Here is a 25,143-nt window from a genome sequence, read left to right on the forward strand (position 1 = left end):
AACAAAATAAGGAAGTGGAACTTTCCGACTTCGCAGACAATTACGTTTTTCACGACGCCCTCTTCAAATTAATTATACTTGCGAGAAACGTATAACAAGTTTTACTTCAAATGCTTGTTCTTTAAGTCACGCTAAAATGTAGTTTAAATGGGAGGGAATATTCACAGTATGTTCTAAAAACAGCTGTTTCCTAAACCACGTGTTTCCAGGGAACTATATGGCAGACGGACACAGATAGTCCAAGTAAATTCCCAAGTAATGAGTAAGCCTTGGGTAAACGTGTTCAGTCAGTTTTGCTTGTCTACAATATCACTACGGAAAGACCCACTTTCCTCTTATTTATATATTTGAAAGAAAAAAATATGAAATTACTTTTTATTGCTTGTCTTGAGCCCAAATCAGGAAATCTCACCACAGCTGAACGAATAAGGTAACCCACCACATATATATGTGTGACATTTTACAGGTGATGCGTTGCTAATTCAATTAAGACTGCATTAAACAACTTAGCAAAATGAACTAGTTTATTTTTAACCCGGGCAGCATGCATTTTAATTGGTTCCCCCCGCACACTGCCCTCTTGTGCTGTTTTGATTGTGACTACTTCATTGTAGAAGCAAGTGCGGAAGTGCTCAAAAAATTAATAAGGGAAAGTAATAAAGCATATGGTTGTCTTAATCCGGGAAAACTTGAATAGTGTAATGCTAATCATGTTTGTTCCCCAGAGAAGTTGTTTTTTTAAAGTGATTGTGACATTTTAAATAGCCAAGTCATGTCTATTTGTAAAGCCCTTAATCACAAGAAGTCTCAAGCGGCTGTACAGACTACTTTTACACAATCAATTACATCATTTATTACAACAACACAAAAACATACTAACACTAAAGTACTTTTAAAATGATACTGTAATTCAAAAATACTATTACAGAAACTTTACATAACTACTAAAGAAATACTACTAGGGAAATACTACAAAAATACTATTACGTAATATGCAACAAAATACTTCACAAACACTATATAAATACTACTTCAGTAATACTATAAAACAAAAATACTACAACAGAAATATTACAAAACTACGAAAGAAACCCTACATAAATACCCCAACAATAATACTATGATACAAAAATACAACTACACACATTTTATGACAGAAATCTTACAAGAATTACTTTGAAAACATTACAAAAATATAACGAAAAGACTACTATGGAAACACTTAAAAAATACTTCTACCGGAATTCTACATAGATACCACCTCTACAATCATACTATTATTCAAAATTACTACTACAGAAATACTAAAACAATAGGAATATATTCACAGTAAGAAATTACTACAGACATTCTACAAAAATAGGTTGAAATATTTTTTAAAATAACAGTGGCTTGCGAAACTATTTGGCCCCCTTGAACTATATGACCTTTTGCCGCTTTTCAGACTTCAAACATAAAGATATAAAACTGTAATTTCTTGTGGATAAACAAAAATTAGTGGGACACCGTCATAAAGTGGAACACACTTCATTGAATATTTTAAACTTTTGTAACAAATAAAAAACAAAAAAGTGGATGTGCAAAAGTATTTAGCCGCATTGAGTTAATACTTTGTAGTGCCACCTTTTGGTGCGATTACAGCAAAATTGTCCATATTCCCCAAACGGCTCAAGAACAGCATTCAATTCAAAGTCTTGGATTTGGATTTTAGGCAAATTTTACACGAACGTTAAGGGATCATCTAAACCACATGCATCAAACAGGCGGCCCGCGGGCAAGATCAGGCCCGCTAAGGGATTGAATCCGGCAGACAAACCCTCAGAGAAGGGCAAGAGAAAAACAAGCTGCAGGTTGAAATATGTCTACTTTATGTTGCCAAAGCCAGGTGCCTCTCACAAAGACAATGTACTTGTATTTATTTCTCTCTCTCTCCCTCTCTCTCCTTCTTTTCCACCCCTTTTCTCCCACTCTCTCTGTCTTTTACCCTCTGTGTCTCTCTTTTTCTCTTCCTTTGTTGCTCTATGTCTCTTTCTCGCTCTGTGTCTTTTAACCTCTTTTGCTCTAACTTCCTTTTTTCCTTTTCTCTCTTTCCTCTTTCTCTCCATACCCTTCGCGCTTTCTTTTCTCTCCTTTCTATTTCTCTTTGGATTTCTTTCTTCCTCTCTGTTTCTTTTCCCTCTCTCTCACGATTTTTTATCTTTTGTTTCTCACGCTCTCTCCCTCTCTCTCTTTTTTCTTTCTTTGTCCTGCCCTCTCTCCTTTTCCCTCCCTCTTTCTCTTATTTCTTTCTTTCTCTTTTTCTTTCTCTTTGATCTACTAGTCCGGCCCCCGACCGAATGTTTGTTCTATTGTGTGGCCCCCGAGTTAAAATGAGTTTGACACCCCTGATCTAAACTATATGGGGGGGAATTCATTCACATGAGGAGAACATTTTTTCAATTTGTACCATTTTGAAAATGCCTCCTGAATTTTCTTTAGTACAGAGGATTCGACTCGTGATGATAATAGAGTACATTTTTGTCATTTGTAAAGAGTACATGAAGAAAGCCCAATCTTGTAATATTGTTGTGTCAGGGGCCCAGAACGAACTCCAATTGTATGGGTTGAACTGTCTGCTAAATGAACGAATGACTTCTAAAGCATTTTTTCAAGTAGTGTATGACAAAAAAAAAAATTGAAATTCTTTTTCCATTTCAGTTCCACTGCATGTGACCCTGCCTTGGATAATCGATGTCAAATCTACGCTGTAACTAATGAATGTACCGTATGCCCATGTCACAAGAACCCTATCCAACCGTGTCACAGTGAGGCAGCTTCTCAGCTATTTGTGATGTTTTTTTTTCCCAACAGTGGATTTTAGGACCCTGATTATGCACCGGAATTTAAATGTCAGGGTTTGATGATACATGTATATAAAAATGATGACTCATTTCAAACATATTTCCATGCCATAAGTAACCTATACAACTCTGAAATACAAATTCAAATTCTATATGAAGAGTCAAAATTAACTGAGATCATGCTAACTGAGATTTTCACAAACAAAAGACTGCATTACCGAGTGATGAATATGATTCAGCATATGTTGTGCATACTTATGAAGGCGACCCCACATTTTATGCTAACCACTTTTGCCCAGGTTGAATTATAAATGCATGTTGTCTCATGTCTGGCTTGGCAAGTTATTTTGTGTGTTTTTGAAACCATGACTGCACTTAAAAAAACATATTTCTTAGACATTGAGACTATCTAGACCAGGGGTGGCGAACACGTGGCTCTAGAGCCGCATGCGGCTCTTGGCCAATAAGAATGCGGCTCTTTGACTCATCATATATACTGTTTCAGGTTCAGTTTTTTGTGTATTGAGGGTGGACACTTTCCTTGAGATCAACACAAGAACAATACTTATTGTATTGTTAGGAGAGGAGTGTGTTATGGGAAATATGTTTTCAATTGTGCGTGTTTGTGTGTGTCTGTCTGTCATTGCAGGTCAGTGCGTGGTGTGGCTCTTTGACTCTCACAGTTAAAAATTTTGGCTGTTTGTGTCAAACTTCGCCACCCCTGATCTAGACAAATTAGGATATTAAACATGTCAAATCTGAAATAGCTTCGGATTGAACTGTACACATTTAATCCCCTCGCTTGTAGGTCCTACATCGAATCAGCAGGACACACGTGTGAGCTCAGACATGCAGAAGAGTTCGAGTCTTCCTCTGACGTGGCAAACCTATTATCACAAAATCCTCAAATTGAGGGCGCTCTGGCCATTCATCTGTTCAAAGCAGGCAGACTTCTGCTAGGTAAAAGGCACATTTCGCTTTCAATCTGTTGTGTCATCCAGCACAGCCATCAAAAAAGATCTGAAAACCTGTTCCCTTTGCCGTATCTGTCTGAGCAAATCTATTTATGTGTAACCTTCAAAACAGACATCCAAGTACCCTTTGGCATTATCTTTGGTGGAACTGACATCAATGAAGATGTGAAAGTCGAGACGAGACGCGCGGTTATGGAAAAAGTTCTACGTAAATCACGGTGATATTGCTTCATATTAAAGGAAATCTATGAATTTTATCTTCATTTCATTTGATCTCATCTCATTCTCATTAGCTGCACCGCTTATCCTCAGTAGGGTCGCGGGGTTGCCCATCCCAGCAATCATCGGGCAGTGGGCAGGGGACACCCTGAACTGGTTGCCAGCCAATCGCAGGGCACATGGGGACAGACAACTCACTCGCTCAGTCACACCTAGGGACAATTTGGACCGGCCAATTCACCTGAAATGCATGTCTTTGGACTGTGGGAGGAAACCGGAGTGCCCGGAGGAAACCCACACAAGCACGGGGAGAACATACAAACTCCGCACAGGAGTTGTGCCTGGATTTGAACCCACACAGGAGGTTCCCAAGACCTCAGAACTGTGCCGCACACGCGCTAACCACTGCGCCGCCGTACTGCCCATTTCATTTGATACATTACACAATATATACTAAGTTTGACAAAGGAAATAAAATAGGTCATAGGCCCGATAAGAATACCTTTCTTAAGTAATAGATCCAAGAGAAACTTGTTTGATTTAAAGTCAGTTTTTAAAATTTGTTTTTTTAGTATTAATAATTTTGTACTTGGTCAACACAAAAACAGGATTACCTACCATGTAAACTGAGGAGGCCTGGATGAAAGTTTGAAACAAAACAAGAAAAAACGAAAAATCAATCGTTCTCATAGGTCTACTCTCGGCACAAAAGGTGCTTATGAAATTATATAACCTTAGCCTACTAAAACATGTTTTGTGTTATGTTTTAAAAATCAGATTCTCAAAAATATCTCAAATTATTTTTTGGCTTTGTTTCATCTCCTTTTTGTAACCCTTGATACTTATTAGTATATATGATTACCGGTACATAGATTTATTACAACATATTTAACTACAATCTGCTCTGCAACAGTAGGGATGACGGTAAAATGATTTTCTATTATTGTTTTGTTTTTTTAAAAGGTTTGCAGTTGCATTCACAGACAAAATGAAAAAAGATGCCCAGCTGTATTTGGTAAGGTTTTCCTTTTTATAAATTCATTGAGAGATTTGTAGTATTTAAAATGTAGTAATTGCTTCAACGCTATTTTCTGACTCACTGGTTTTTTGTTTGCCTGGCCAGTTATAACTATTTCAGTCTTAAAACACAATTTATTCATGCACTAAATTATACACTAACATGCTTACTGGCTGTCTGTATACATTATCTTTAATTCTCACGAAAAAAATTACAACTAACATAAATACTTAACCAAAATGAATGCCAGAAATTATATTTTGTATTTGTTAAAATGTAGACCTTTAGACTAATCATTGAACATCCAGAGTCACTATATAGTGAAAGACAAATGCTGTTTATTTATTTATTTGAATTTATGGTGCATCAACAAGCAGCAGGAGCCTGACTACTTCAATAAAAATAACAGAATGGCTTTTATAGCACAGACAATAGGCTGCAAGCACCATGCCAATGTGGCATTAAACAATATTAGATTGCTCTATTTTCCGATTACATTCTAGCCATAAATTGCAGATTGAAACTTGCGGAATGTTTTATCAGTCATTTAGTGTGAGCAGTATTTGAATAGGACGCACATTCGAGCTTTTTAATTGTCAGGAAAAAATACATTAGCAGCAAAAGACACACAGTCTATATCTTGTCCATCTCCCTTTTTGATGATGGATAAATTTAAATTAGCCTTACAAAGTGTAGCTTTTTAACAAACACATTTAGTTAGAAAATCTTGACCGTACAAGATTATAAATAACCTTGTCTGTTGTTTCATCAGTACCAAACAGTTGCTGCATTTGATAACACGAACAAAAATGCAAAATAGGACCTTATTCCCATCTTAACCTAATTTTCGTTTCCCCCTTGTGACCCCTGTTCTACCCCAAAGCACTCCCACAGCAGCAGAATCTCTGTTCAACCGCAAGGTAAGTTAGGATGTTTATGTCAGCTCTGACTCACTCAAAAGTGTGTATTAATCATCTTTTTTTTTTTTTTTACTAATGCTTACTTTTAAAAGTAATTTTGGTTAGCATGCCTAGGTAGAGAGTTAAGGTCACCCAATGTTATTTCCCACTTCTATATTTATTTTTCAGTTTTGTCCAATACCTGTAGAATAGTTAACTTCTTTTGTATTTTTGGGCACATATTCAATAATGCTGTCAGTTTTTGATTCATTTTTAAACAGTGCTCAACCTGATGTTAAAACTGTACAAGTCTGATTTTTTTTTGCAAGCTGCTCTGCTTTTGAGATCTTTTTATAAACGTCTGATATTGAGCTTAGATATCACTTGTTCTGAACAGCATGAAGTGCCTTTGAGAAGTGAGTTGAACGTTGGGCCAATCATGAGAAAGGCTGTTTCTTGGTTGCCAGCTGCATGTTTTTTTGTCTTTCAGGCTAACTTTAAAGCAGGGGTGTCAAAGTAAAATGTATGCAGGGGTAAAAAAAGCTGCAATCTAAGAAGTCTGGTCTGGTCTGAATGAATGTTGAAAAATGTAAACGAACTTCAACTTTATTGTCAAAAATGCTATATGCACAACGTAGAGCACAAATGAAATTACTTCTTCTCCCCTGTGTGCAAACATGCAAAAAATAAGGCACAATACAAGTTACAAATAGCAGCAAGAACAAATGGCAGAAAGTGTTCTTTTGTATTTGTTCTTTATGCATATAAAAACGTATAGGTTTCGAATAAAAAATGTGCAAAGTATAACGGGAATCAAATAAGAGAAGTTTTGCTTTCATTAGGCAGTAGGCAAAGGGGTCGGCAGGGGTAGGGCAAAGAAAAAGTTCAGAGTCCTGACAGCCTGATGTAAGAAGCTGTCCTTTAGTCTGCTGGTTGTGGCTCTGAGAGACTGCAATATTTTTCCTGAAAGGCTGCAATTGGTGGACAGGGTCACCTGAAAACTTGGCTTTGTGCTTGAGGCGGGAGTTATAGATGTCCTGAAAGGGCGTGAGTGGGGACACAAAGGACAATGCACATGTTCCAGTGAACCTAGGTGAATCTACTGAAAATGTGATCAACGGCAGCTTGGTGGTTAGCGCACAGCACCCATGGTGCGGAGGTCCAGGGTTCAATTCCAGCTACTTGCACTTTCTTACAGTCTCCAGAATTTTAAAAAACAACAACTTTTGCTTGTTTAAAACTAGAAATGGCAATACGGAAATCCTATATGATCGTTTGACTACAAAGACTTGGTCTCACTACAAAATAAGGCTACCATTCATGAGGCAAGATATGTTTAGTTGTTTAAATTTTAAAAGATGTTGGATATTTTTCTTTAAGTGGTAGGCGTTAAAGCGGTAGTGCATAAAGCTGTGGTGTATGTAAAGGCGTTAATGTTAAAAAGAAATCCCTTGTCATCTGTGATTATAATATGTAGACTAGGTTGCTAATGAAGCTGAATGATAAAGTATAGTACTAAAAAAAACAAAGCTTAAAATTCTGACATTCTCTTCTGATCCAGCCGCCTCAAAATAGAAGGTCTGGATCCGGCCCCAGAGCTAAATGAGAGATCTTTTTAAAACTTTTAAAAAAAGAAAGATAGTTCAAAAATATCTGAAATGAAGCGAGGCAATGGATGGTGAGAACAGGCAGTCAGGCCACAGACCCGCACCATAGGCCATCAACAATATCTTGCTGCAGATGGTGTCAACATGCATTGTTAAATTATTAAGGGCACGTTCCACAAGATGCTGCTGTACAGGAGAGAAATGCAGCAGTAGCTGTTTACGCATACAGGCCAGAACCCTAGTCTCTTGAGTTATGCTCAGGCTCTTTTAAAAAAGCCAGCCTCAATTTTAGGAATAACGTAGACTGATGAAGCGAAAATTGAATAATTTGAATATGCACTGTAAACGATGATGTAACTCAGTCATTTGCAGTTTTAAAGGGACAGATTGTAATAATGCTGAAGTGTAACATTTGACCACTAGATGTTGCTGTTTTCTATAGGGCTCCTGAATACGAGTGCTACAAAGCACAAGGAAGTTTACAACCTAGAGAGACCCAAAGGGGAAAAACGGCACAATTTTTCTTATCATTTTTTTGCCCATTCTTGCTAAAGTTTTTTAGTTTTTTTGGGGGGTACACTGCAGCCTCTGTTTGTACGGTGCGTGCTTGTAAATATCTCTCTTAGAAGTGCTCGAATAAACTTCTTTTTTCATTATTTTTGGGCGTTGGGTTAGTATTTGAACCATATTTAAGAGTCCTTTACTTTCACCGTTTTAATCCTTAGATAAAAGATAACCTTGACCTCCAAAAACATACATGGCATCTTGAAAGGCAATTTAAAAATAAAATGGAGAACCGGCTGAATTAGTGTACGGTATACTAATGTTAAATGTACATGAAGTATTTTAGACTCGCTTGAATACTTAATTAATGACCTAACAGCCATCCATTATCTGCACCGCTTATCCTAAGTAGGGTCACGGGGGTGCTGGAGCCCATCCCAGCTATCTTCGGGAAGTGAGCAGGGGACACCCTTAACTGGTTGCCAGCCAGTCGCAGGGCACACAGAGACAGACACTCACTCGCTCAATCACACCTAGGGACAATTTGGACTGGCCAATTAACCTAACATGCATGTCTTGTGAATGTGGGCGGAAACCGGAGTGTTTGGAGAAAACCCACGCAAGCACGGGGAGAACATGCAAACTCCACGCAGGAAGGTTCGATCTCATGACCTCAGAACTGTGCTGCACGCGCACTAACCACTGTTCCGCTGTGCCGCCCTTGACCTAACATATTAGTTATTCAGATTACTAGCATAACGAACATGCTCGCCAAACCATCAGCTTCAATTCAAATCACTAAATACAATGACATATTTTTTCTCTGTGTCACCTTTACCAATAAACAACTCCAACTCGGGAGGTGGTAGACAATTAGCAGCTCCCTCGCTCTATTTAGAAAGATTTCCAACCCACAACAGGCCGAAGTTGAAATTATCAGCACAGCCCTCAAGCGCTCTCTTGCGGTTTAGTGTGAAAATAACATGTTAAATGATATACAGTAATAATAATAAAAATGTTAAACTCAATGATACAATAATGTGGTAATAATTTCACATTTAAATCTGACCGGATTTTAATCCGCACCGTTGGCCAAACTATGAAAAAAACTGATTAAAAATCCAGAAAATTCGGCAATATTAAATCCCAAACTTTTTTCTTGACACCTCAAACTAGGCAATCCACCACATTATGTTAAAACAAAAAATACAAATTTCTTGACCTAGCAGTATTAAAAAATTGACATGTTTATATAAATTCATATATTTTTGTATTATCAAAGCAACCTTGTTTTTTTCCACTAAGAGGCGCAAAATAATATATAATCTCCCATTAAATAATTTGAGGTTTTGTCGATGACTCAAAAGCACACCTTGATGTTGCAATGACTATTCTTCATTGATGACTGTTTTTTGATTAATTTTCACTCTGTAAAATACCATTTTAAATACTACATTCTTTGTTCATTCATTTTTTTTAAACCTTAATTTCCCCAAACTCGTCATTTTATTGATACAAGGACAATATCCTTTCATCCTAACAAACAGCATAACTGCAAATAAATTCCTGAAATTATTTTATGCGTTTCCGATCACTTTAATTTGGTTTAAAATCAGCCTGTTTAGGAAAAAATACTTTTGGTCAGTTGCCCTAAATGATGTTTTTAAGTTTTCACAAATCTTAATTGATTCTGGAGAATTACTGTAAAATGTTTATTTGATGAGATCAATTTCATATTAAAGATTATGTTTTTATGTTTTACATTCTAGCCTTTAAATGTGGCAACAAAGTGCTATGTATATTTCTCCTCACCCAGAATTAGCAAGAATTGCTTGTTGCTTACACTTGTCCTTGTGTGATGTAACCTTCTGTCTTTTACTAGATTCCCACATACATTTCAGAATCATTAATCATTTGCTTGTATACGATTATGGAATTATACTGCACCTGTAACCTCAAATACCTTTTTAATGTTTTTTCCTAACATGAAATGTTTGAAAATGTTATTTTTTTCTTTATGCCTTACCTTAAGTGTTACTGCATTATGAAATTTGTGATGCATTTTTTTTGTATTTTTGTAAAGGTATTGAGACGCAAGCGGCAGAAGATTTCATATGGTCTGAATTCTTACAGAAATCAGGTATTAATCTCACTTTTTTCCCTTGAAGTTATAGTTTGCACCTTTAAAGCTATTTCTTGAACAAAAGTTTTTTTTTTTTTTTTTTTTTTTCTCTCGATAAAGCTCAGAACATGCAGTGTTTCTCCCCATAATTATGCAAATATGTTGCAAAATATACCACTTGCTGGAGTTTTAGGAATTTAGTCTCAAAGTTGATCAATCCGGCTCGTTTCCTGTAGAGCTTTCACGTTGTTGAAAAAGGATAACACTTTAAAATTTCCAATAGCGAATCCCGTTTACTAGACTTCTGAAACAGACAGCAATTGTAGTGAACAGTGATTTCTTAACGCTCATTTCTGCTTGAAGGTAGGTGATTGTAGCTTTTCGTTTGTGGTTTCTGCTGTGTGTGTCATTGTTGGTATAACTTTGTCCAGCTAGTTCCCCGTTGCCGAGGGCTTTCCTGTTTTGTTCGCTCTCAGTTGGTGCTTGTTGGCTGCCCAACATGTGACGCTTACCCAGCTAACCTGTCGTTGGCGGCTGTTTTGCCGTGTCCCTGGTTTTATTCCTGGCTGTCTTCGCATTTATTGCCTTTGCCGTTTTCGTTGTTGGTTCCAGATTAGCCTCATTGCGTGTTTTTTGTGTGGCTAGCCTCGCTTGTTTTCTGACGAAGTTGCGGCCGCCTTTCATTAATCAGTTTTGTTTATCCCCCGTTGACAGCTTTCTGTGTTTTTTCTGCTAGTTAGCCCATTTTGGTTTTCCGTTACTGCATCCACCTGTCACACAACACCAAGGTATTCCTCACAAAATTATACCAAAACTTGACTTAAAATTCTTGTAACCTCTTTGACTAATTATAACTTAAAACAATATGCTGACTGCCTTTCTAGGGCAGTGTTTTTCTACCTTTGTTGAGCCAGGACACGTTTTTTTTTACATTGGAAAAATTTTGCGGCACACCACTAACCAAAAATGTTGTAAAATGACACTGAACAGTGTTTTTAATTACAATAAAATTCATAATACCCCATGTTTCTACAGCAAAGACACTTGACAATAACATCATATTTGCAGAAAATGATTCATAAATGTTTTATAAAATTTTAAAGAGTGACATAGAATAATTTCTCACGGCACACCTGACAATCTCTCATGGCACACTAGTGTGCCACGGCACAGTGTTTGAAAATCACTGTTCTAGGGTGCTGATGTTTCTCTACTGGCGTCACAGCTCAGGAAAGCAAAGACAAGACACAAAATGTATTATCTTTGAAAATAGTTTAATAGACTGATTAAATGTATAAAGAGTTTATGCAAAAACATGAACTGTTTCCTCACATTTTGCATGTCTAAGAATTTGGAATACCTTTAAATGTATTAAAAGGCAAGTGGATCAGCAGCAACATAGATTCAGATGATTACTGTTTTAGCGTACATGGTTGCCAATGACCAATGAAATGAGCCTTCCTCTCCCTATTCGTTATTCGTGCCTTTGCCTCTTCCTGCTCATGTGTAGGAGCAAAACTGTAGACACTTGATTCGAATCTAGTCGTTTTCTTACAAAAAAAAAATCGAAAGGCTACCTATGGTTTGTAGTCTTCTTGTGATTAAGGGCTACACAAATAAATATGACTTGACTTCACTTTAGCTGTGCGGTCATCCGATGCTAGTGACAAATGATCACTGTTAAATATACATTGGGACCTCGGTTATCGCGGTTAATGGGGACCAAAACCACCCGCACTAAGTGAAAATCCGCGAAGTACCGGCGCACCTTAAAAAAATAAATATATATATATATATATATGTATATAAATATATATATATATATATATTTTTTTTGTATTATTATTTTTTGTATTATTATTTTTTTAGACCCGGTTAATGGGGACCACAACCACCCGCGAAAAGTGAAAATCTGCTAAGTTCAAAAATGCTTTAAAAAAAAATAAAAAATATTATTATTTTATTATTATTATTATTATTATTTTATTTTATTATTGTTATTATTTTTTAGGCCCACTAAGCTCTGAATCCGCGAACGTCGAACCGCGAAGTAGCGAGGTCCCACTGTATTGGACGAAGGAGGACACTTCATTTTCGCCGTCTGCTCTGAGACCATTCTTGCTTGAGCATTACCATTGTATATAATGAGGCGGGTGTCATCATTTCCGAAAGGCGGAAATTTAGGAGTTTAGACAATTTTTTTAGTTTTTCCATTTTACCAAATACTGTAGGTTTGTTTTAAATGGACAGTGTGTATTATTATATGAAGGAGAAGAGGACGACGAGGTGAGCGGAGAAGATGAGGTAAAATTTTGGACTATTTGATAAAGTTTCAGGAGCGAGCAGAGAGAGTGGGAAAGGTGAGATGGCACAACATTCATTTGGACAGGTAACTTAAAATTAGTTTTACCTGGTTATATCAGTATCAGAAATTATTTTCCCCCCATTTTATTAACACTCCACTTATTGAAACATAAATATTTTGTTTGTTTGTTGTACATGATTCAATTGTTTGTTTGTTTGTACATGATTCAGATTGAATCGTTTCTTGTACATGATTCAATTGTTTGTTTGTTTGTACATGATTCAAATTGAATCGTTTCTCCGGCGCCGTCACGAATGGCAGCCACTCCAGCAGCTCCCGTGTTATTTTCGATTGTTCTCAGTTATTTTCGATTGTTCTCAGTTTAGGGATGCTGCTGGAAAAGTGAATTTCCCTTCGGGGATGAATAAAGTATCTATCTATCTATCTATCTATCTATCTATCTATCTATCTATCTATTTGAACACTATATGGGGCTGTATTGTTAAGTGTGACCGAAAACAAGTGTTAAAAAGCACAAGGAAGAATACAAGCTAAGCCGAGTCAAAGTAACGTAACTACACCGTTTTTTCCTCATTATTTGTCCCAGCCTTTAGCAAGGTTTTAGAAATTGGGGTACCAAGGGGCAACAAAAGTCTGGACAATATGCCATCTACCTTTAACTGAAGCTAATGTTGTTTAAATAAATTTCTTGACATATGAGTGTTTTGATAATAGCACCCATACATAACAATTCATGTATATTTGCTATTTTTATAAATAAAAAAAAGTTTTTCTAATTCTTCCAAACAAGGCTCTCTGATTCATATTAAATTGTAGGGTATGAATTCAAGGGACAGTGTGAATTATTTGACCACTAGATATAACGTAACAAAAACAGAGAAGATATAATGCAAAATATTTAGACTGCACCAGTTTTATTTTTATTTATTTTTAATTTATTTTTATCTTTTTGCCAAAGCTTTTTGAGAGGTTTTCATTTTTTGGGGTACCAAGAGCAGCAAGATGGCCGATATTCATGTCAGCTCATGTGATGTAAAATAAATGCAGTTTACTTTCTTTATTTTTTTTATATATTGAGTTAAAAAAATTCCAAATAATTGTTTTCACACATTTCTGCTTCTGATACACCAAACACAAAGAAAACATACATTTTACTTTTCTATATCAATTAAAACTACCAGTACTGTATATACAAAAAGAACCAAACTCTGGCTTTACGAAACTAGGAATTGCTAATCATGACCATATTGAATGAAGTTTACTTTAACACCAGGATGTGCTAAGATAATACACAATATCCCTTTTATTGAATTAAATTGTCTTTTTTTGTCATTGATATTAACAATGTGAAACATTGTATGCAGCTAGATTGGACATGGCACTCCAGGGTAAACAAATTAATAAATACTTTAAAGAGGGAATTTTTTTTTTTTTAATTAGGATTAAGGCGGTAAAAAATATATACAAGTGAGTGCTTAGAGACTGGCCTAAGTACAATATTTCTGAATGAAAAATAATAGTGTTGTGCAATTAAATAATTGCAATAATGTCTGGCAGCAAAAAAAAAAACAAATAAGTCACAAGGTATATATTTTCAATTTCTTGCGATGACATTTAGCAGTAAAACAAATTTTAAAAAATGTTCCAAGATGGGTTTTGGCGTTTTTTTGTGCTCGTTGAGGGTGGTGATGGCCCTGAGGAAGAAGCTGTCCCTGAGCCTGTTTATGGGCATTAGAGTATTTAAGCTAGGGGTTAGGCAATGTGGCTAAAAGAAACTGTTTCGATTTAATTAGTCAGTCTAGACAATTACAATTTTAATTGCTTTTAGACAATAAACCTCACAGGATGCCCATTTATTTAAACAAAGTTTAATAGATTGTATCTATACACCCCATTAAAATATTCAGACAAAAATGTATGACTTTTAATCAATTTTATCGACAACTTACTAATCACAGGTTGTGCAAAAAAGTCCCCCTTAGCGTCTGCCTAACTTGCTTAAATACAACTATTAACCAGTTGCTAACTATTGATTGTAATTCAGTCACAGGTTTAAGTATTTCAAATTAAACTTGAAAATTCCTAACATTTATTTTTTCGATTCAGTATTCTTTCATTTTTAAAATGACAGATTGATTAAATGAATCGGACTCATGGATTTTTAATTCAAGCACCCTGCCCCCTTGTTGCAATAGTGGGCTTCATGTGATTTATATTAAGAGAACTTAAATGTCAGCAGTGGTTAGCACGTGTGCGGCACAGTTCTAAGGTCTTGGGAACCTCCTGTGTGGGTTCAAATCCAGCTACCGGACCTACTGTGCGGAGTTTGTATGTTCTCCCCGTGCTTGCGTGGGTTTCCTCCAGGCACTCTGGTTTCCTCCCACATTCCAAAGACATGCATTTTAGGTGGATTGGCCGGTCCAAATTGTTCCTAGGTGTGAATAGGCGAGCGAGTTGTCTCAGTTGTCAGAGTTGTTGACAGACAATTCTCGCACATTCACGCCTAGGGACAACCTGGACCGGCCAATCAACCTGACATGCATGTTTTTGGAATGTGGGAGGAAACCGGAGTGCCCGGAGGAAACCCACGCAAGCACGGGGGGAAAATGCAAACTCCGTACAGCTGGATTTGAACCCATAACCTCAAAACTGTGCCGCAAACGCGCTAACCACCGCGCTGCCGTGCTGCCTTTGTTATTACTAATATTGTTATTACCAATATTGTCATTGGGCGGAGTCGCAAGAATATGGTCAGTCATTAAACTGGTCCTTGATACAGAAAAGGTTGCTGATCATTAGTCTAGCTGGAATGGCAAGTAATGAACTATTTAATTTATTTTACAATGACATAGATAATTTTGATGGGTCTTCATTGTTTTTCTAATTGAAGGCAAATTCCAATTATTTATTGATATATTGTATAAACAGCTTCAAAAATGTTGTTTATGCTCCTTGTAGTTATGCAGTTGATATTTAGCTTAAAGAGGCTCAATGCATTATTGAGCGCGCCCTAGTAGTAAAAAAAGCCTTGAGTCTCTGTAGTTTGTAATCTTCTTTGTGCTTTTTAGCACCCGTTTTCAGTTCTAGTACACAATACAGTGACATCTAGTTGTCAAATATTACAGTGTCTCTTTAAGGATGTCCTATATTGTCCCTTGTATTTTTTCCTATATGTCAAATTGCTGACATTTGGATATGTGCACTGCCCTAGCAAGTTACTGAATTAAACATTGTGAAAGCTTTCTTTCAGCCAAGCTTTTCATTTCTTTCCGCAAGCCCCGACTTGAAGAAATTAAATGGCGACCTGAAGTCAGAAGTAGAATGACATAGAATTAAAGTTGGTTTTAGCTCACCTCATAGCTTGACCTCAGTTCAACATTAATGAGACAAAAACACAAATCAAAAAACAATTAAACATGTGAAAACAACACAATAGTATGAGACTTTTCGATCTTCTTTTCCGTGCCCCTAGTGACTTAATCCATCTACCGTGGTATTTGTTTAATATAAACATATTATTAGAATTTAGGTTTTAACTCGCTTTCTTGGTCACAGACAACCCAAAAGAGTGGGTGCCTGAACTGACAATAGGCTGCAGGGATCAGGGTCAATGCCGAGACTGCGCTGTCACGTTTAGATCCTCTTTAATAGCTTTAAAGAATTGCCTCAGCCTCCTGAGCTGGACTTAAATGGCAGCAGGGGATTTCCCGCGACTGTCATGTTACTTTTCACATGTGCATAAGAGTGTTTATCTTTTTTTTCAACTTTCTGTCTTTTTCTTATGATATAACAAGTGCTTTTTTATATCATGGTGTTACCAATTTACGAGCTTCTGTATCTTCTAGGGCTGCAACAAATTATTATTTTGGTATGATAGATAAATCAACAGTCAGAAAACGTACAATGCGTTCCATTCAATCATTGATTTCTTGATTTAAAAATAAAACATTGGTTCAAACAAGCACTTTGAAAACAAAGTAAATAATATTTACTTATGAGCATGGCCCATATCATGTCATCAACTCTCAAAATAAAGCAAATTACTTGGGTCAAGCTGAAACTATTTACCTCAAATGAGACCCACAAAACATTTGTTTGTAAATAATATGAAAACCAAATAAGGGATTGTGTGTATTTTTTTAACACTAGATGCCGTTGTATTTTGTAGTGCAACTATAAACGAGGGCTAAAAAGCACAAGAATGACGACAAACTACGGACACTCAAGCTGACCTGAAATGCACAATTTTTCTTCTCATTTTTTTGCCCCGCCTTTGCAAGGTGTTATTTTTGGGTGGGGTGGAGTTACCAATATCAGCAGGATGACAGACAATTATGTCAGCTACCTTTAGATGAGGCCCATATTTTGTAAGATAAATGCAACTTTTTTTACCTTGAAAACATCGTCTACCAACTGTAACCACAATGGTTTTTAATCAAAATAGATAAGTAGTTTTCTCCCACCTTATACTGCTAAAAAATGTAATTATTTACTGGGATTGTATTTTAGCTAAATCCATCATCCTGTATCTGTTTCTGAGAGTTACATTTTACAATGGTACAAGAAAACAAAACAATTACTACGTGGAGTACTGAATGCAGAATCTCTTCAATGTCTTTGCATGAAAGCTTCCACCTACTCACCTGTGAAACCAACCATCTAAATGCATGCATTGTGATGTGTGCATGTATTTTCATGTGTGTCGATTATACCACGCGGTAGCTTTATATGGATTTACGCTTTTTGAAGGTCAGCTGCTTAGCAGTAGCCACTTGCATTGTTCTCCTGCCGGCCTGTAATCTCTGGATTGCATCCAATGTCGGGTAAAGAGCTGACTCAATGTTTTGCTTTGACAATTTTACATCGTTAGTTTTTTCATTTTTTATTTTAGCAATTCAAAGATGGTCCTGTATTCTCAAGCAAGCGGCTGTGTAGTTATGACTTACCATGATTAGGTCAAAGCCTTCCCATGTCTTTCAATTTCCCGGCTGAGCATTATAGCTCTGATCAGGGAACGGCACAAACACATTAGTCACTGCCGTCTTATTTTCTTCATGACCTTGGGTGCTATATCACTTTCATTACCTGCCAGTACTTTGGATGTTCATTATGCAGTGTTTTGTTATTTTAGCACTGTCGTTCTGTGTCTGGCCACTTTCCAGGTGTAAGTGGCGGCCACGTGGAACGGCTCCGTGTCTTCCTGCTGATCTGTGGCCTCAGAAGAGTCAAGGACCCTCTCTATTTGCTGGAGATGTTTTCAGGTAACTCGTAAGAACTAAAGAACCAGGACACAACAATTTTGCTGGGAAAAAAAAATCGCCGGTCAATCTGTTATTAGTTTAATACAGGCAGAATTATATGTTGGTAGCGCTAAACAAAATCAATGCGCTCAATTTTTTTTCTTAATTTTCAGCCTAAAAGAGCCACTGGTTAATATATGACCACTAAATGTCACTGTATTGTGTTGTGCAGTCGATAAAATTGCTCCAAAGCCCAAGGTAAAATACAAACTGCTGAAACTCGGTCACCAAACTGCTCGACTTTTCTTCTCATCACTGTGTTAGTGGTCTTTGAATGCACCATGAGTCCACTGCCAAAGATGAGGGAGTTTAGTGATATTGATGACGTAGCATGCACATGTGCTAAATGTATGCGCTTACTGACTGGAAAATCTATAACGCTGAAACGAGACAATCTTGACAGACAATAGGGCTGGTTGAGTCCACCCGGAAATAAGACACATGGCTCAAAACTCTGGACTTCCCCTGTTAAAATGGGACATCTGTTCCCCCCAGCTAAATTGCAACATTTTCTGACTCTTTCCTTTTGTTAATCTCTTTGCGCAGTAAAGATTATCTATGGTTGAGTATCATCCAATTGAAAATGGGTCAAAAGATGCCAGATTAAGGTGTCTTGTTCCTCTTCTCCCCTAATTCTGTTATTTTTTTCTTTCAGAGTGGCACAGTGCAAATCCCCAGAACGTGCTTGTTATAATTGGTCCAAGGGTAAGTACAATTTTTCGTAGTGTTTTTCCTCCAACAATTTTTAACTTTACATATTGTTGCTATGAGTCAGACACAGCCAGTGGCCCACAGGCAGCTGCTAATTGGACACATGGTAGTAGGGATACGGCGTAACTATTTAGCTGCAATTGTGTTCAGCGGTGAGCATAATAAAGCTTCTTCAAAGTGGGCTTACCGTCATCAAGCCAATTCCCTTTTGTGTCAAACCGCCATCTGCTTATTGAATATTTCAGATGAGCACTTACCTAACTAGCCATGTATAAAGTCCTGCTCAGTGTTTTTTAAAGCACGGATGGATGAGCTTGGAAATGCTGCACGTGTGCTGTCATGCGATATGACATAAGACACCTGTTAACCTGTCTCACCAATAATTTCCATCCTTGTTTTATAAATTTTTCATGTTAAATGAATGCATTTATCGTTTTTACATAAGTACTACCATAGCAGGGTTCTTCAGGCATTAGACAAACAGCCACATTTTTATTCTATTGTGTCTTCCTTTTCTCAGCTGCTGGAAATGATATCAGCGTATGATTCATCTGTGACTGTTTGAAGCATAGGTTCAGAAAGTTTTTCTTCTTGAAAACAAAACCATTAGACATGGCCGAGGGCTTATCCACAGCATCCTAATGGAACTTTCTCCCCTGTGATCAAATGGTGCATTTGAAGCGGAGATGCATGATTCATCTCCACATGCTTGAATCACAGAGGCTTTCGCTTTGGTTTCTGCGGGGATGAAAAACGTATAAATTTCATTGAAACCAAACATTTGTCCCCAATTGTTTTGGCCTGGGAATGGTCAACTATCTGCTGCTGCTGCTGCTGCTGCTGCTGCTGCTGTTGTGCCTCCTCAAAGGGACGGTGTGTATTATATAGCACTTGAAAATCTTTAAAAGAAAAAAAACAACTCATTCAAATAATGACAATAATGACTTGAACTATCATATACGTGATTTTTTTAATAATCACACGTCAAAAACTTTGCACTCACTTTACATGAGCCTTGTCTATAGGGAGCTTACTTTATTGTTCGCCGTGTTGAAAACTATTGGTATCGCCCCAAAATAAAGCCCTCCCTCCATACCTTTCCTTTTCTTCACCTTGCCACGTCATTCCACACCCTCAGATCTTCCTCCCTCCATCTTACCGTACCAGCTGCCTATCACAGTTCCAAACACAGTTGCTCTGCACCCTAGCTATGGAACTCATTACCACCTCACCTACAGAATTCCATTGCCCTGTCCATTTTCAAATCCAGACTCAAAATGCCTCTTTTCTGGCTTTCCTATCCATAATAAACAATAACTGTACTTTGTTTTATTATTTAATTTGTTTTTGCCTATTTGTTTTATTCTGGTTTTATTGTTGTTGCATATTCTTTTTTTTTTCCCTTTTTTTTTCCTGTTTTGATTGATGTTTTATATTCTGTGTACAGCAACCTTGGGTGTCCTGCAAGGCAATTTGAAATTTAATATATTGTTTGTGTTATTATTATAAAGGCTGGGCAAAAAATGAGAAAACTGTGTGCTTTGGTCACTTTCAATTTCCTTAGTTTGTGTTCTTCCTTATGCTTTTTTTTAGCGCTCATTTTCTGTTCCACTACACAATTCAATGACATCTAGTGGTCAAATAATACACAATGTCTCTTTCAATCAGGGGTTTTCAACTGAATTTACTGGGAGGCACTGGAGCTAAGGTTTGGGTGAGGATAGGCCATTCTGGCCTTCCACAAAGAAAGGTATAATAAAGGCATTCCCCTGTTCGCAAAGCTCCCTTTTTGCACAACATATTTTTTTTTAAAACTATTAACAATTAATAAGAAGAAAATCTATAATGAATAAAAAAAATAATTCAGCAACGAATCTATGTGTTTTTGCTCTTAAATGTTAGCCATTATTTCCTATTGGATATAATTAAACATGGCTTGGGCTATAATGAAAAAGCTTGCTTGGCAACATCTTTGACCTAAATTGATATGTGACTTTTCTGAGGTTAAGCTAATGCAGCCAAATCCCACACTGCAATTAATCAGATTGGCCATCCACCCTCGCCTGACCCCAATCTCAGAAAAACACTGGATTTTCAGAAAATGATTTGTTCTCGCTTGAAGTCAAAGTTGTTGACTGTCCTCCTTATGCAGGTTTTTATTTTGTCCCTCCCTAGATCGACCCTGTGCTTACTGATGAAGTCGAAGCTGTTGTGAAGAGGTAAGCGGCCAGTTCATTTGCCGCAAGCTATATAATAAGAAGCTGGGAAACTGCGCAAGAAGCTGCTTTTTTGCTGGTGAAATGTCTTAAGAGCCTTTTTTCATATTCCTGCACTTTATTTTTTGGAATGGTCCTAGCTTTTGGCCATGATTTTTTTTTATCACATATCATGACATCACGTAGAGTCTATTTTTTTATCACACCAGTCGTGAAATAGTCCTTATTACCCTGAGATTTTTTTCACCCAGTGTGCACTCTCAGTTACAAATTAGGATTTTATATTTTTGTGATAAATAAGCAGATCATTTTTCTTCCTAACCCTATTTTTTTCCAGGCCTCCACCAGACACAAACTAAAGGCAAAATTAGATAATAATTGATATTTTACACCAACCAAAGAACCGGTCTGAGGTTCAGGCGAACCTTACAATATCTAAGAATTCAATATAATGCCTTTTGTGAGACCTGAATGAAGCCCCTAACAAGCTTTTTCACCACTTCTCCAGAACAGCGGGGGTCTTCTTAACCCAGGAGAGGAGCCAGCCGGAGCTTCACGCCGCCATGAAAAAGTGCTTCGCTCTGGTCAACAGTTCCATCTCAGAGGGCATGTCAGCAGCCATCTTGGAGGTATGAAACACCTCATGTGCCCAAGGGCAATATGGGGTCACAAATTAGACGATCGCATAAAAACATCTAATATATTACGATCGCAGGGCAAATCTGTAAAATCCACTTTATATCATCTAAGCACACTTAAGACAATCTTTTGTAGGCTTAGAGAGGGATTACCATGTTAGCATGTTTGTTATGTTTTTTATTTCTTAAAACCCTATTATCTGCCTTTAAGATAATACAGTATACCTAATAAATTATTTTGGTTGTTGAAGCTGTTTAACACTACACTGCAAAAATCAAATAATCAAATCAAATAAAAAAAATATTGGAACGTAATTTTGGTAATTTTAAGTACAATTTTTCTAATTTTATGAAAACTAATGAAGAAAATAAGAACATAGTAAAAAAAATGTATTTTACAATTTTATGTACTTAATGTAATTTTTCAAGAAATAACACAAAAAAATATATTAATTTAAAACAGGTTAAACACATGTACAATATTTGTTATAGCTCGCACAAGTGTATAACCCGCACCCCTAATTTTAAATTAAAATTCGGTACAATGTTTTCAGTTTTTCTCAGCTCAAACTAAGCATTGTAAACAACCGACATTGAGGCGAGGCTGTGCAATGGTATACCCAAGCGGCAGTGTTGTGGTGTGTGACATCATGTACACATGAGAGTTCAATTCTCTTGACTTGAGCATACGCTACAGTCTTCTGCTTCATTTTTATTATTAAAACTCACACACACACACAAACAGCGGGGAGCGGCTAAGGCATTGCAGCAACGCTCCGTGGACTTCCAAGTACCGTTACGTCCCGCCCCCTTGGGTGATTATTTTATTTATATTTTTCCACGCAAATGATTTGGATATTGTAACTAAAATTAGACCAAAGGTGTCTTGTGGATCAAGAAATTTGGTTGCATTCAATATTTTGCGCGTGTGATTTGCCACTTAAGAATCATCGCGCAAATAACGTAATACATACATGCCAAACTTTTGACATTGAAAAGTAGTAGATTTCCTCACACACTCTATATAAGCACAAAACACAATCCCCCTTCAGAAAACATTTACCAAAACGGAAATTGAATGTGATTCTTAGAGTGGTTTGTTCCCACACAAAGACTTTAAAATAAAGCAGCCCTGGACTAAAATACTTGTCTGGAGTCCCGATTTTTGTTGTTTATTTTTAAACATGGAGTTTTTAATTTCTTTTTTTTTTTTAAAAAGCACTATCAATTTAAAGGGTCGAAATGTGTTAGTATTGGCAGGTATGTGTAAAATACTACTATGCAGTGGTTGGCACATTCGCCTAACACGCGAAATGTCCCCGGTTTGAGACCGGGTGGAAACATGTTGGATCGGCACCACCAGGCTGCACTTGCCCAAGACACACCCCAGGACATGGTGCCCATACGACCCTAGTGGTTAAGGGGTCCAACCAACCAACTAACCAATACATCGAAGTGTGTCACCCCAGCCCACATTTATAACACACCTCCAAATGTTGAGCTATTTTTTAGTTAATATTTTAGTTTGAAATAATTTTACTTCATACTCAAATACAGGAATAAACAATACATTAAAATTATTCATAGTTCACGGATCCTTTAACCACATGGCTCGTCAGGGCACCAATGAGGAAGCAACTCTGGACAGCCTTCTCCACTTTTGACGGTCCCCCAACAGCTTATCATCTTCCGGTGTTTTCCTACAATTTATTTTGATGCTTCAGTCATCATCTCTGAGAAGTTGATGGTCAAGGTTCGACATCTTAGTCCAAGGCAAACAAAGAGCCCATTCAAACAAACAAAGGCCTGGAAGCTCTCAACCAGCTTCGGACCTTGTAGCTCAAGGTCAAACTTGATCCGTGGTTTCCATGGCTTCTTGACCTTCTTAAGGCAAACACAGAAGTTCATCATGGCCAGGTCTTTATCACGTCCCACATCGGCTCCTAGATTTGTAGCAAATGAATAATTAATTCATTTACAATTATCCCATCAATATGTTTGCTGTCTTGATGCCACTTATGAAATGTTGTGGAATCCTGATGTAGTCAACCTGAATGTCGTGGATTCCATCTGGATGGTGCCATGTCCATTTTCTGGAGTTGTTGTGATTGTCAAGAGTGTTTGCCAGCACCAAGTTGTTGTAACTTGCTAGTTGAAGAAGCTGTTGTCCTCTTTCATGGGTATGTAGGATAGATATGGTTCCACATATTTTCTTCCAGTCCGTATGACCATTCACACCAATTTGGGCGTTCCAGTCTCCTTGCAGGATGTTATGTTTCCTTGATACTTTTTCTATGATGCCTTGAACTTGGGCATAAAAGTCCTCAGTTACGTTGTGCCTGTGCTCTAAGATTGGCGCTTAGGCCTGAATGACTGTGATGTTTAATGGCGAGGCACTGAGGTGTATTGTAATGAACCTGTTTGAGATTGGGTACCATCCTAATACAGAAGCTTTGATGTTTTTGTGCACCAATAACCCCAACAATGCTTGTGCTTGTTAGTTCCTCCACTATTGTAGATGCCCAATATTGATTACCCGTATTACTTCCTTAGCCATTGTGACCGCAAATTATATATTAAAATATTTCTATACTGTAGATATCATTTGGAAAAAAAAACAATCACAAAACATTAAACTGGTTCCAGGAATTAATTTTTCCTTCAACACGGCTCAAAAAATTTTAACGCCCCAATGTGTAATATTTGACCACAAGTTGGCACTGTGTTGTCTGGTACGAACCAGGCCCATTGATACACGGCACAGTGTGGTGGCAGGATCTTGTACAAGAATGGCGCCAACTTAAGTGAGGATTCCACGGTGCAAAAGAAATTCAAATTTCTCAACCTAAAAAAATACAACTGGTATAATAGTTTATGTATTTTTGCCCAGTATTCCAATCAATGTTTTTTTTTTTTTTTACTGGATAAAAGTATTTTCTTTACCAATGAGGAGGCACTTAATATTATACACGGTCCCTTTAAGAAACATTGCACTATTAGTGGTTGGTTTAAATATGTTATTCAGCCAGAACAACACTGTGTGGTAGGGTAAAAAGGTTTGAAATTGGCACTTAAAATAGATAGGGTAACTCCTCGCTATATTGTGGATCACCTTACATTGTCTCACTGCCTCACGGGTCTTTATCATGCATTGTGTTCTGCATTCTGATAGGCTAAACAATCCCCAAGAGTGTAGGTATTGGTAAATCAATAGATACATCTTGACAGGCACAGTTTATAATACAGTATGAATTGTGTAAAATTGTAAAAATAAATGGAAGTTTTGGCTTGTAACAGGTTATTATTGGAACATAAGCCCCACAATTAAGGAGGGTTCACTGTATGTGATTTAAAGATCAAATTGGCGCGATGCTTCCGGCAAACTGCAATTATTTCAAACAATTTAACTGCATAGCCTGGACAATGTGTCACCTTGGTGTGACACTGCAGCATTTTATGAATTTTATTTCTAATGTGCGCTGTGCGGATTTGCATTTTTATCAACCATTCAGACTTCCCTTATGCGGGTACTTTCTCGGCAGGCAGGATAAAATCTTAGTGAGCTGCCCTGAGGCCGCTAAAAATGTTGTCGTTCAAACAAAGCATTCTTGCGTGCATGTGTGTATATGTGCATTAATATAAATACATATTTATTAAGGCTGCACAATTTTGGACAAAAAAACCTAATTGCAATTTTTCATACCTTTATTCAACTTCGATGCGATCTTTGATTTTTTAAAAAAGGGTGCATATTTTTGTGGAGGGTTGG

General features: G+C 37.1%; 1 protein-coding gene across 4 annotated transcripts in view; it reads left to right on the plus strand.

The window, feature by feature from the left end:
• Positions 1-16: 16 nt before the first annotated feature.
• Positions 17-25,143, plus strand: part of glt1d1 (glycosyltransferase 1 domain containing 1) — a 48,033-nt gene continuing 22,906 nt past the window's right edge. For 3 of the 4 annotated variants that reach the window (XM_088335435.1, XM_088335433.1, XM_088335436.1), the window contains exons 1-10: positions 17-430; positions 3,649-3,800; positions 3,927-4,032; positions 4,997-5,048; positions 5,935-5,971; positions 10,145-10,201; positions 17,672-17,770; positions 18,465-18,514; positions 20,696-20,739; positions 21,245-21,365. In XM_088335435.1, the coding sequence (XP_088191561.1) occupies positions 363-430; positions 3,649-3,800; positions 3,927-4,032; positions 4,997-5,048; positions 5,935-5,971; positions 10,145-10,201; positions 17,672-17,770; positions 18,465-18,514; positions 20,696-20,739; positions 21,245-21,365 (786 nt within the window). In that variant the 5' untranslated portion in view covers positions 17-362. Of the gene's footprint in view, positions 431-2,697; positions 2,805-3,648; positions 3,801-3,926; positions 4,033-4,996; positions 5,049-5,934; positions 5,972-10,144; positions 10,202-17,671; positions 17,771-18,464; positions 18,515-20,695; positions 20,740-21,244; positions 21,366-25,143 lie in introns of all 4 variants that reach the window. The other variant, XM_088335434.1, reaches the window with a different exon arrangement.

Source organism: Urocampus carinirostris, chromosome 5 (assembly GCF_059441175.1).
Source record: "Urocampus carinirostris isolate Australia breed hairy pipefish chromosome 5, RoL_Ucar_1.0, whole genome shotgun sequence".
Lineage (NCBI taxonomy): Eukaryota > Metazoa > Chordata > Actinopteri > Syngnathiformes > Syngnathidae > Urocampus > Urocampus carinirostris.